This window comes from Pyrgilauda ruficollis, unplaced genomic scaffold (assembly GCF_017590135.1).
Source record: "Pyrgilauda ruficollis isolate IOZ18807 unplaced genomic scaffold, ASM1759013v1 scaffold70, whole genome shotgun sequence".
Taxonomy (NCBI): Eukaryota; Metazoa; Chordata; class Aves; order Passeriformes; family Passeridae; genus Pyrgilauda; species Pyrgilauda ruficollis.
This window is the reverse complement of record NW_024528822.1, coordinates 2,493,621-2,506,908: the sequence shown is the minus strand read 5'-3', so window position 1 is coordinate 2,506,908 and position 13,288 is coordinate 2,493,621. Positions and strand designations below refer to the sequence as shown.

Sequence of the window (13,288 nt, the reverse complement as noted above, 5' to 3'; positions counted from 1 at the left end):
ATAAACAGTACAAAGTGAACTCGTCAGTAGGTCTGAACCAGAACCACTTTGTCAACTCTTCTTCCCTAACTTTGGTTAGTAGGGAAGGAATAAATTAAAGAAATTAAAAGTTGGTATCTGGTAACACCTTAGATGTCAACATAGTTACATTTGTTCAGTTAAAATGTTTTTTGGGTTTTTCTTTTTACTGTATTCAATCAAGTTTCTAACTGAATTTCAATTTAAATTGGGTAATTTTTGTTCTAAAAATTCAATATACAATTTTTAACCCTGCAGACAGGTCATTTAGAGGTCATTGAACTCTGTGTTTTACTCCCCATATCCACAAATCTGGAGACAGCCCTGGAACAGGCACCAAAACAGACTGTTTCTGAAGGACTGCTTTGGTGCTGACAAACATATATTGTTATTCATAAAACAGAGTGGAAAGGATAAAAAGGAAAATATTCCTCAGCACCTCAGTGAAAAAAAATTTACATTAAAATGTAAAAATATAGCTGCTTCTGAAATTGAAAAAAAAAAAATCAGGACAGTTGCAGCAGAAACTGGCTCACTGAAATGAATTTATATCTGACATACCAACTAGAAACAATGAGAAAGAAACTAATATTTGAGAGCTCAGTCAGCAATAAGCCCTGCAATATGTCTGTCCCAACATTTCTTTCTGGATGCATCAAAACTCAGTGCTGAGGACTGGGGAAGTAAGTAATCTGCAGAATGTGGCTGGGTGGGAATAAACATACCAGGCTGAGTCAGAGTTCAGTTTCCCTGTTTCAGATCCTATGCAGCCAAAAAAAGAAAAAAAGAAAAAAAAAGAAGAGAAAACTGTGTTTCTCAGAAAATGTTCCAAGATCTTCAAATTTTAAAGTAAATTACCTAAGAATTTCAAAATTCATTCAAACACTGTAAATAAATTGCATACATGAAGAGGAACTTAATAATAAAGAAAAATAAATTTATAAAGGATATGAGGTATTGCAAAGAGCTGAGCGAAAACATGGAACGACGACCCCCAGGCAATTTGCCAGGGAGCAATGTATGTCATGATGAACTGCAACTTCTGCAGTAGGTCCCACAGCTGAAAAAAAAAAGGAAAAAAAAAGAAAAAGACACTTTTTAGGCACTGAGATAATTTCAAAACTAGTAGCTGAAAGAGACACTTAAAAACTGTGCCCTGAAATAAACATGAGATAAGTTATATTGTATTATTTCTTTCATAGGTATTAAGGTCTTACTTCAGTAAGGCATGCTAGTATATTCTTCACTCAAAATTCAAACTTGCAATGAGGTACATTCCTTACCACCACACTTAGGTAGTTCCCAGATTACCTTTCAAAAGTATGTCTGCTTTAATTAGAAAGTGGGAGAACAGGTTCTGATATTCACTGACTATATATGACCACAAGTCAGAGTGTTACAGAAGAGGAGACTCCAGGAGAAACTGGATACAGTGAACAGAGAAAGTTCAATGTGTAACATGTGGCTGCATACATGGAAATCAGACTTCTCAAGAACACAACATTCCCATTTTTCAACTCAATGGGAGAAGTTATCATGATGTAAGCATATGCACGGCATTAATCATGTATTGCTGCTGCATTTTCAAGACCACTGTATCATAAAAACATTGCATAAATATGAGCTTTTATTGTTATGCAGAGCAAACTGGAAACCACAATGAATTTACTTTTGCTTCCTGTAAAATATGCTTGGTGCTTCAACAGTTTCTGATTCAAGAATGATGTGTACTTTTTCCCTAGAATATATTCCCCCCCCCCCCATCATTTCTCTTGGCACCAGGCCAAAACAGATCTTATGTCTCATCTATTGCAAAGTGGGTTCCTGACAAACTGTCAGGAAAGATTTGGCCATCAATAGACATTAGTGCTCAACACACACGGAAGCTGACAGTGAAACAGGAGTACATGCAATATTTCATGCTAATATAGCAAATATATGTTGAATTTCTTAAGAGTAATTTTTCTTTGAGTTAGTGAAAAACAAGACTTTGCCAACATCCTGAAAGACACTGAGACTGTATCAACACTTGTACATTAAAATGCTTCCAGGAATGTTCTCAAGCACTGACATTTTGCATATTTTTAAACTGTTAGAAAGGCATCTGGGAAGGCTCTGGTCTGGCCCAGCTAACACTCTTCCAAACAATCTCCAGGAATTCTTTTAAATGAAAACCCTTCATGGTTCATTGTAGGTGGCAATTCCATACCTGCACCTTGCATACAGACTGGGAGAGCTCATCAGCACAGACACAAGCTCCCCCACAACAGCTGGCCTTGGGGACAGAGCACGGCTCTGGGCACACTTAATGTATGAGCATGCTGGCAGTCAGAGCTGACCTTCTCTGGCCAGCTCCTTTCACCCCTCCTTAAGTCACCACCCCCAAAGTCCCCCTTGGCCATCTGTATCTGCAGTGGCAAGGCACTTACAGGATGTTTCACTGCACTTACAGGATGTTTCACTGAGCTTCTCCACAGACTGTAGTAAATAACTGCATACCAAGTGTGAGGGAAGCAAGAAGAACTTGTAGCATTGACCTGTTTTGGTCTTTGTGCTACAAACCCATCAAACAGCAGCTGCTAAATTGGTACAACCAGTGTCACCCTAGCTGTAGTCACAACTAATAAACCTTCCAGGTGAAATACAAGCAGTGATTCACCCACTTTCTTTGCTTTGGCTTGACTCAAATTAGGAGCAATACACAAAGTATAGATTACACTTACTTTGCACAGATATACTATTTAAAATCACCAAAGCTCTCATAAAAATCAAGCTGTTACAATGCTTTCAATGCACAGCCTGGTCACCCCTACTTAGTTTGAGAAACTTGTATCTTGCTAATTTTGTTTCCTATCAAAAATACTACATGTGACTTGCAGACTGCAACATTAGAGTAGGCAAGTAAAACTGAACTGAAACTCAAATGGACATCTATTTATTTGAATCTTATTTAGCAGATTGTGGAGTTGCTTTGTTTCACATTTTATTTATCTGAAACATCACAGTGAACAGCTGGAAGAAAAATTTTATCTGAAAAAGGATTTAAGTGAAGGGCTGGAAAAAGCTAATGACTTGCATTTGAAACTTCAAAAATTTAAAACTGCAGCATAACCCAGCAAAGTTCTGCCAGTTAGAGACTGACATCGCAGAGTCATAAATCACCCTAGCTGTACTCAAAGCACAAAATTCATCAAAAGGTTTTCAAATCTCAAATAAAAATCAAGTTTTGCATTTTCTAGGAAACCAAATCCAGGAGGACACCCTTATGGCTCCATGTTCCAATATATAATTTTCAGTTGTTCTGTAATATTTACACCTTACAAAACTTGGCCCGTGGAACCCAAGTTCCCTGTTGCATCTAGCAAGTCCTACTGCTTCTGCATTCCCCACTACTGGAACTTGCTGTTGTTTCTTCCAACACTTTCCTCTCAGCTAACACTTCCACAAGACATGCAAAGGAGCTCATTTCCATTGGAGAACATGAAGCGAGAATGCTTTAGTGAACCTCTCTTGGTTTTTGAAAGCCTTACAACACTACACTTAAAAGCCTGGAAATGTGTGATTTTCAAGCTACTGCTTTCATTAAGAGTTGTCAAGTGCCTCTATTACCTCTTAAATCCCTGCTTCCAGGGCATGCTCTGCAAAATGCCTTCAGGGGAATATGCCATTAGCATTTTACATCTCTAACTATAATTGCTAAAGGTGATGTCATCTACCAACTACATCTGAGCTTTAGGAAAGGAGGACTTGGCTTTACATTTTCTCTTTTTCATTTTGCTAAAACAATCTGAGAAACTGTTTCTCCTTACCAGTTTCATCCAATTTGCAATATGCTTCCTCCTATATCTGATATGGGAACTCACAGATCTTTTCTCACAGAAAGAAACTGAAGCTGCTAAAAATTGCCTTTATAAATAAGCCAGGCTGAGCTATTCTCTTATTTCAAGTACAGCTAGCTGCATTTCAACCTTCAGTAATCTGAAGACATGAGCTAAAGAGGAAAACCTTCATCTCTTTTAAATTGTCAGAAACAATGCACAACGAATTCAAAGGAGAGAGAAAAGGCAAAGTCCACCTGTAGCTGAATCTGTTGAGGAAAGTAAAAGGCCACAGAAAGGACTTCTACAGGTGTATTGACAGCAACACACAAACTGGAAAAAAATCACATGGACCTGCTGATGGATGGGGCAGGGGACCTGGTGACAGTGGGCACAGGGATGGCCTTCCTTGGCTTGGGCTTTACTAGTAACCCTTCAAGTCAGAGGCCCCTGAGAGCTGTGAGGAAGCATGGAGAAATTGAGACACCCTACATAGCAAAGCATTAGTTTAAAGCACATCAAGCCAAACTAGAAAAATTCCACTTCCGTGGGACCTGACGGGACACCTCAGCCCCTCTGTGGTTCTTTGAAACACAAATTACCCCCGGTAGACTTTTGATTGTATGAGGGAAGGAGAGGCGTAGCAGTGCTAGATACAATGAAGGAACCTTTCCATCTAAAGTCAAGGTGAAAAAAAAATAGTCTCTGGTGAATTTTAACCCTCTTTTTAGAACCATTTCCTTAAGCATATATAAAAGATTAATTTTCATATAAGACCTCCGCATCCCAGTTTAGAATGATTTATAAAAGAATATTTTTATTAAGCCTTATTAGATCTTCAGTGTTTGCTGCAGTTACAATAAGCAGAAACCATTACATGTTGATATATTACTTTTAATATATAATTATATATTAGGTAGGGGGCATAAAAGTTCTAATATTCCTAGCTATCTCTATGCATGTGACAGTTTTACACAGTAAACCATTTTTAAAAAGACTTTAAATTTGATAAAGACTTTAAATTATCAGCATGTTTGGTGAATTTAAACAGCACATTCCCAGTGCCACCAAGTAAAAGTGCAGAGTATGCATCCATCTTTCATGTCTATTTTATGTGGACACACATTTTACCTTAATCATCCTTAAGTCTTCTATGAGTTCTGAAGCCTCTACAGACTTCTGGTGCACCAGCGAGTAATAAAAAAAGCAAAGGCAAAGACTCATCTTCCCAGGATTTTCTTTAAATCTGGCTATTCTTACTTAAACAAATTTAAGCACCATTACAAACAAATTTAATGGAAATTAGTTAACATACATGAACAGTTAAAGATTTGTGGAGTCTGAAACATCACTAAAATTGTGTATCCTTTTCTCAGTTTGGTAGATTTGAATAAACTAGGCAGAGGTTAACACCTGAATTTAAATGATGTGAGATGGAGACTATGCAATGCTCTCAGCTTTTGGCGGCCCTTCTATGTGTTTGACATCTGCTGGGATTTTGTGTGGGCAGACTTCTTGGCAACTCTGGGACTAAATAATGCATAAACATTAACATTTTCTTGCTAAGTTTAAATTTTTCTCTGTTTTAAAAATATATATACACACATAGGTTTTAAACAAAAATAACAGTCATATATATATATATATATATATATATGCTCTACATGCAACACAAATTGAGATTAAAAAAGTTAAGTGCAGAAAGAAATTATTTAGTTTGAACAGGTATTTCTTTCTATTCCTCTTTAGATTCTGTGACTGTGCGATGATTTGAACTGAGACTCTGAGAGGAGTATTTACTTCTTCATGTTAAGCTAATTCTGATCAAGTGGAAACTCCAGCTTTCAGAATTAAATTCTAATACCTACTGGTATACTTTTATTTTCTTTTTTGGTATGTAAATTAAAATGAATATACATCAAGAGGGAAAAGCTGTAAGTGTGTATGTGTTTAAGGACATAAAATTAAACTTGGTGGAATAATTTTATTTTGTTCATGGCTTTGTTTTGCAAATCACTGACTTTTGGGTTTTATTTAATACCATTTTAACAAACTTCACCTATGAAATCCTGTAAAACAAGATTTACTGGAAATACTGAAGGTTTTTAATGCTTATGTCTTCAGTCATTGTGGCATTCTATGGTGTATTTGGACAGCTGTGTTTGAACCTACAACAAATACTTTCCAGGATGTCTTTATCTGCACACGCTTACAGACACTCAAAGCCTTTATACTGTGGGCTTCAAAATCGTTTTCTAATGCAATACATACAAGAAGATCAAAATATAATCAGCCCAAGTATCTGATATCAAATCTTGGAGGAAAGAATATATTCCTCAAGCACAGCACTCAGCACTTAACAGTGACACTGTACAAAACAGGCATGTTTTAAGCAGTTTGAGCAGCAAGCCTTGAAAACCTTACAATTGAAGTTAAACATTAGCCAGATGTAATTATGGTAAAGATTATGACAATAAGATGATGATAAAACCTAACAGAGCCCTGGATCTGCTCATGGCAGATGCTGCTTCTTCCCTACATTGTCAGCTGATAGCAAGAGCCCAGGGAAGGAACCTGTGGCATTGTAAAAAAACCAGACTCACATATATCCCAAGGCGGGCAAAAGGGGATCAGAGCTCAGCAGTTTAATATGGAGAGGGCCAGACAAGCAAAATAAATCAGTGCAGCTGGGAGTGCACTCATTAGCTACACTGATTCAAGCATCTTCAGGAAAGCCTTCACAGGCATGGACTCTGCCAACACTGTATCTTCCCAGAAATTTCCTTTTTTAAAGGACTGGGCCCAGGCAAACCTTATGTAGTTGAGCAAAGCCAAGTTAAAGGCCCTCCATCTGTGTTGGGGCAATCCCAGGCACAAATATAGGTTGCTCAGAGAACAGATAAGAGAGCAGCCCTGTGAGAAGGGCTTGGGGGTGCTGGTGGCTGAGAGGCTGGACACGACCCAGCCATGGGCACTCCCAGCCCAGAAACCAAACGTGCCCTGGGCTGCATCCAAGGCAGTGTGGGCAGCAGGGCCAGGGAGGGGATTCTGTCCCTCTGCTCTGCTCTGGTGAGATCCCACCTGGAACCCTGCATCTGGCTCTGGAGTGCCCAGCCCAAGAAAGACATGAACACGTTAGAGTGGGTCCAGAGGATGGTCAGAGGATGGAGTGCCTCGCCTATGAAGAAAAGGCTGAGGGAGCTGGGCTGTTCAGTCTGGTGAAGAGAAGGCTCAAGGGAGACATTAAAGCAGCCTTCCGTTACCAAAAGGAGACCTAAAAGAGAGCTGGAAAGAGGGGCTTTTAATAGGGCCCTGAAGTGATAGGAGAAGGGGGAATGGTTTTTAACTAAAAGAGATTTAGATAAAGTATTAGGAAGAAATTCTTCACTAGGAGGGTGGTGAGGCACTGGAACAATGCCCAGAGAATCTGTGGATGGAGGCTGATCCATGGAAGTGTTCAAGGCCAGGCTGGATGGGGCTTCGAGCAATCTGATCCCATGAAGGTGTCCCTGCCCATAGCAGGGGAGTTGGAACTTGATGATATTTGAAGTCCCTTCCATCCCAAGCCATTCTAGCATTCTGTGGTAAAAGTGGACATAAGAAAAAATACCAAGTTTGCACTGAAGTATTCCAGAGTTTTCTTTCAGCGCCTGCATCAACACAGACAGAACAGGCCTCTATCAGCACAAATGCACATGAACAGAGACCGCAGTGCATACTGAGCCATACTGACCCAGGAAGTAGGTCTGCATCTCCCTGAACCCCCAAATGCACTTGACCCATTGTAGAGAAAATTTAAAAAACACCAAAAAAAAAGAAAAAAAAAAGAAAAGAAAAGGTAAATTGGGAATAGTGCAATGAATGAAGTCTGACAAAGAGGTCAGTGACAGAAGGCTGAATGAAAAATCAATTAAACCATTCCTCCAATACTAAGAGGAAATATGAACTGTATAGTGCCCAAGAGAGTTAAGGAGTCTATGGAAAATACCAGTGGGATTATCCTGTCAAATATCAGATGTAGCCTTGGGTATTTTACTCAGCAGAAAGTGTCTTAAAAGGGTTTATATGCCAGATATCAAAAGTTGAGGAAACAGATGTGAGCCAAGAGAGTACAGATAACTAAGACATTGGATTTCAGTATGCACAAATGGCAAGGAATGGATTCAAATATAAATTAGTGACTTAGACCCAGAAGCTTTGAAGTGAACCATCAGATTTAGAGAAAGATGAAAAATCAGAATAGGAAAGGAAAAAGAGGGAGGCTTTTGAATTATATGTCACACCTAAATCAATGAGACATGCCAACTAACCAAGAGTTTTATTGCCACAAAGGCAATAAAAAGATCCAATAGGTTAATTATTCGACTTCAACAAAGCACCAGGAAGGTCAATGCACTTGGCAGCACTTTCTCATAAAATGAAGGAAAACAAGATAACACACAATTTCTTTCCTGTCCAAGGGATTGTGTTGCAGATGTTGAAAGTTAAGCCTGATCAGCAAAGGTCTGCCAGGTTGCTACAAACTGACTGCATTAGCTGGATCTACTTTGACAAAGATCATCTTTCATAAGCATGTGATCTTGGATACTACATGAGAAAGAAATATACAGAAAGAGAAAAAAATTCTTATAAAAATGTGGATTCCTTTTTAGCTGGAAAATGTATTCTGGGAAAGAAGAAAAAATATCAAACAGGGAAATTGTATATTTAAGTGAGCTCAGCAGGAATAAGAGTACTTAGGCAAATAAATTCAGTGTTAATGAAGGCAAATTTAACAAGCTCTGCTTCTTTGATTATTTTGACTTATGCATGAAGACAAATTCAGAACCCTCAGAAGACTTGATGATAAGAAAATATAAGGTGATTTCATATTTTTGTATTGCTAATTAGTTCATACACACACACAAATTAGGAGGCCATTAAACTACCTGACAGTAACATGCAAGAGAGTGAAAGAGCTAAGTTGTAGTCCTGTACATTAGAAGGTTAATGGCACCTGGGCTTATCATTCCCATTCAGATCTGTGTGGTAGACGAGTGTGTAAGCTAGGGGTGGCTCACTCTTTAAGGCTTAAAGGAAGCTGCACGGATTTGTCAAAATTCCATATTCCAAAGTAAAAGTATAATTTCTTAGTTGTGCTGTAGAGATGAAAAAGTTGCTGGTAAGAGCCAGTTTAGCAGCATGATCCCATCAGTGAAGGGACTGGCAAGAACCTCCCACTAGGCTTTTGTAGTAGCCAAGAGCATACTACAGCCAGGAGCATCCACAGCACAGTACAGAGGGTTTTGCTGTCTTTGCTCCTTCAGCTCAGCATCAGCTCTCCTTGAGGTTCCAAAAGCAGTTCAGGGAGATACTATGGCTCCTTTCCACGAGCAAAATTTAGAGGATGCCTGTAGCACTGGATAAAACATAAAACGGCATTTTTAACAGAGCACAGCAAAAGAGCTGGGGACAAGTCCTGCCCTGAGCATCCTTGTTAATATTCAGCCAGCTCCAAACTGATATCCCTGCTGTTTGAATTATTTGCATTCATCTCTACTTCACACTTAAATACTGGTTCATTCTTGACCAGCTACTCCAGACACGCTCCAAAAGCATCTCACACATCTGCCACGGAAGGCAGTGCTGGGCACATTACTGTTTTACTTTTTGTTTGTTTTTTTCAAACTGAAGAAAAATGGACTGGATGAGCCATAATATCACTTAACCATCCATATGCTCTTCCTCTGAAAGCTTTTGCATATGTTAGAGCTTTTCCTCAGTTAAATATTATGTCAGTAGACTGCAAAAGAATGGAAGAAAGGCCCATCTTTTCATCAGTTCCAAATAAACTATTTGAACCATTTAATATTTTCACTTTTTTTTTTTTTTTTTTTTTTTTTTTTTTTTTTTTTTTTTTTTTTTTTACAAGAAGGACAAGAAGGACTCTCAGAATTTTTCCTAGTGTTAAAAGTCTAGGAAGAAATCTCCTAAGTGCTATTATATATTCCATTTTTGTTATGCCTATGAAGAATACATGCTCAGTTTTTTGTGGGTTTCCATTTTCACTTAATATGAACATTCTTATTAACCTTTGCACTGATATTATCTCCTAAAACATCCAGGGAGAACAACTGGCTCGTTTAAAAGTTTATATGGAGTCATGTAGACCACGACTGTCTCGATTATCTGGTTTGACTTCCTGCAGAGTATACATCAGAGCATTACACCCACACATGTTGAATGAGGAACCACAAACTTTTAAAAGGCCATTCAGCTCTGATTTAAAGATTATAGACAACAGGAGTTTTGGGCAGAAGATTCCCAGGTTGTAGTCAAGGACACAACCTGGTCTCACTACATGGAAAGTCATAATTTAAGAAAGATGGAGAAGTCCTGTTTCACTTGAATTAAAAGCTGCAATCATTCTCAAAAACAAGTAAGAAAATATTTCCTAAATGTTTATCTTGCTGCCTTCCCAAGGCAATTTGAAATACAAAATAGCACACTCTGCATATGCCTAAATAAACATTTAGTGTTTTCACATTCTGTGAATTTTCAAAATGTAAACAGCTAATCATTTTTTTTTAAATAATTGAATTAACTGTGTCACATTAGTAAGTCTCATGATGTTAAAAAGACAAAAAATTTAAAAAAAAATCTCAGGAATAGAACTGAGTAGACTCTCTTGTTCTCTGTGTTACCTCAGTGTGGGTGTTTTGGCTAAGAGAGATGAAAATCTGTGAGCAGCAATTCGGACTTCCGTATCCCAGCTTGCTCAGGGCGCAGTATGCTCATTTGGAGTTTCTGATTTGACTAAACTACATTAAATTAACAGCACAATGGGGAAAAGAAGGGAAGCACAATCAGTGAGCTATTTAGAAATACTCTACCAAACATTATTAGCAAAGTTTATTCCACATAATCTGCATCAAGAGTGACTAGTGCAGTTGAGAATGTCTGTTGAATTTAGAGCGTTCTTCCCCAGTGCCTGGTAGAAGAAAAAAACATTACCACCATGTTTTGAAAGGATGCAAAGCTTTTTGTGGGGTAAGCTTGCTTAAAAATTGCCAGCACTGCGACTAAGACAGTGCTTCTAGTGTTCCCTAATTAAGAGAGTGCCAAACTGACATTTTCAACGTGTAAACAGAAATCAGTCATGGCTGTGTAATAACCTCTGCATAGCTAAAGGTGACAGTAACAGACAGTATTTCAGATTTTGTTTGTAGTGTAAAAAATAAGTGCAAACATAAAAATGACTGAAATACAGACAGAATCTGTGAAGACCCATAAAGCTTTCAGGAACAAAGGTGGATGCAGCTTGCTTAGAGGCTATAGTATGAAATAAACACACATCATCTTTATCCTCAAGTGATCATATCCTTTACTGAAGTTCCACAATGCTGAGCCAATTAAAGCTCAAGTCTTAATTAGGGTAAAGAGAAGTAATGCCCTTCATGATTTGAAATTAAAAGGAATTTAATTGCTATCATCTGCAATGCTATTTTTCATATTGGATCTAACGATCATTGTGAAACTGTGCATGTGCTTTTGTAATATAAATAATTCAACTGTTTGACTTAGAATTTTTAAATGGAACAAGGACAATACCACTCGCTGAACTAATGACCTGCAAAATTTCAGATATTGTTAGATATGAACATGGAAGATCAATGCTAAAACCACATTTTCAAAACATGTCTGCAGTACAGCCTTCAGTCTAGTAGAGCAGTAGTTATTCTAGCAAACATCTCTGCTCAATTTATTAAGCATCCTTTGTTATCTCAATCTCATTGCTAACACTAGTCTTTCTACTGTAAATAGTAGCTTCAATCTACCGAAGTAACTCTGCAAAAATCCTACTGAATAGATGTTATATCTCTTTCTTACAAAAGCACACAATAATTCACAGCAGTATTTTGTGATATGCTCATGAGAATTCAAAAGAATTAGCAAACAGTGGAACTTCCAATTCTGGCATGCTAACTTTTTGATCCTGTAAAGAGGTTTTTAGAGAATGAGTTTTAGGACTAAGAAAGTCATCATTCAGACATGAGACTTAGCAGTGATAAACTTCTCTGGAGACAAAAATTTACCCCTTCCTCTAGGGAACATGGTAATGAAACAAATACTGAAAAGTGGCATAATGCGAGCAAACTCTGCATTGCCTTCGCTGGTTATCTTTAAGCTAAGAAGCTTAAAAAAATTACTCTAGTCCTGTTTTAGGATCAGAGTATGGTGGAGGTGGATCTTGTTAAAGCAGAGTTTTGTCTCATCTCTTCTACTCCTCCTCTTTTGCCCTTTCTCCCCAGCCCTTGCTTTCTCACCCCAGCAGAGAGAAAGCAGAACAACAATTCTGAGGGTGAAAGCTCAAAGCAGGTGAAGCTTCTGCTGGAGTGTGGTCCAAGAGTTCAGCAAAAAGTGTGAGCTCAAGTTGCCTCACCAAATTGTGACTCCTCCTTTCTCATCCTCCCTTACAACAGCACAGAAATAAACCTGGAAAAGCATTTAATTTCTCCTTCACTCTTTCCCTAAATGACTGGAAACTCCCAACGTAACACCGATTAACTGGACCTTTCCATGAAAAGCCTGAAATTTCCAGGTGGGCATAGACAGCAGTATGAGCTGATATTCCTTGTGTAGAAGGGCTAAATATCTCCACAGCACATGCAGCAATCAACATGGAACCATGCCTTTCTTCTCTCACAAACTAAGGGATGCGAACTGAGTCATACTCACACATAGTAGGAATATTTTAGAAAAAGAAACCAAACAGAGGAGCCTAAGTGAAAAAACCCAAGTAAAACAAATAACAAAACCAAACACGTCACTAGAATTACCCCTGGACGAATACTTTCAGTACTTTCGCATGTTTTCTCAAGGTATCAGTTAAGTCTAATTCTTTCAGTGAAACAGCTTAGATTCCAAATAAAGACAGGGTCTGACCTGACTGATGCAGGAAGGGTTTGGTAGTTTTAAAATCAACTCAACTGGAGCACACTTCAAGAGTTAACAATGTAATAGAGAGGAAGAAGCACTGAGGTTAAGGTTAGGGGCAGCAACACAAGGATAAGAGACTGAAAATAGGAAAATAAAAACGTTAAGGCTGACATTAGGAAAACATTTATTATCATGAGGGTGATTAGATAATGGAATAATTTCCCAAAGGAAGTTGTTGAGTCAACCACTAGAGGCATTCAAAGGAAACCGAGATAAAAACACCAGGCGATTGATCTGGAGGGCAGTCCTGCACTAATGACCCAAGAGGCTCTTTCAAACTCATTGAGGATTCTCCTCTTGAAAACAACAATTCTGAACTTTATATAGCAACACGTGAACAAAAAGTAGATGAAAAAAATTTTGCACAAAGCCAGAAAAAACACTTAATCAAAGCCTTTTTTTTTCCATTTAAAAGATTTTTTCCTCTATAATACCAATAATTTGAGTCTATTTATACATTCATTACTTTTAAA

The 13,288-nt window shown here is 38.1% G+C and overlaps 1 protein-coding gene across 1 annotated transcript in view; it reads right to left on the bottom strand.

Annotated features, from left to right (window-relative positions):
- The window catches only part of PCNX2 (pecanex 2), a 150,885-nt gene that overhangs the window by 57,560 nt on the left and 80,037 nt on the right, over nucleotides 1-13,288 (bottom strand). Inside the window, exon 22 of the mRNA XM_041485485.1 lies at nucleotides 968-1,078. Within this exon, the coding sequence (XP_041341419.1) occupies nucleotides 968-1,078 (111 nt within the window). The remainder of the gene's footprint in view (nucleotides 1-967; nucleotides 1,079-13,288) is intronic.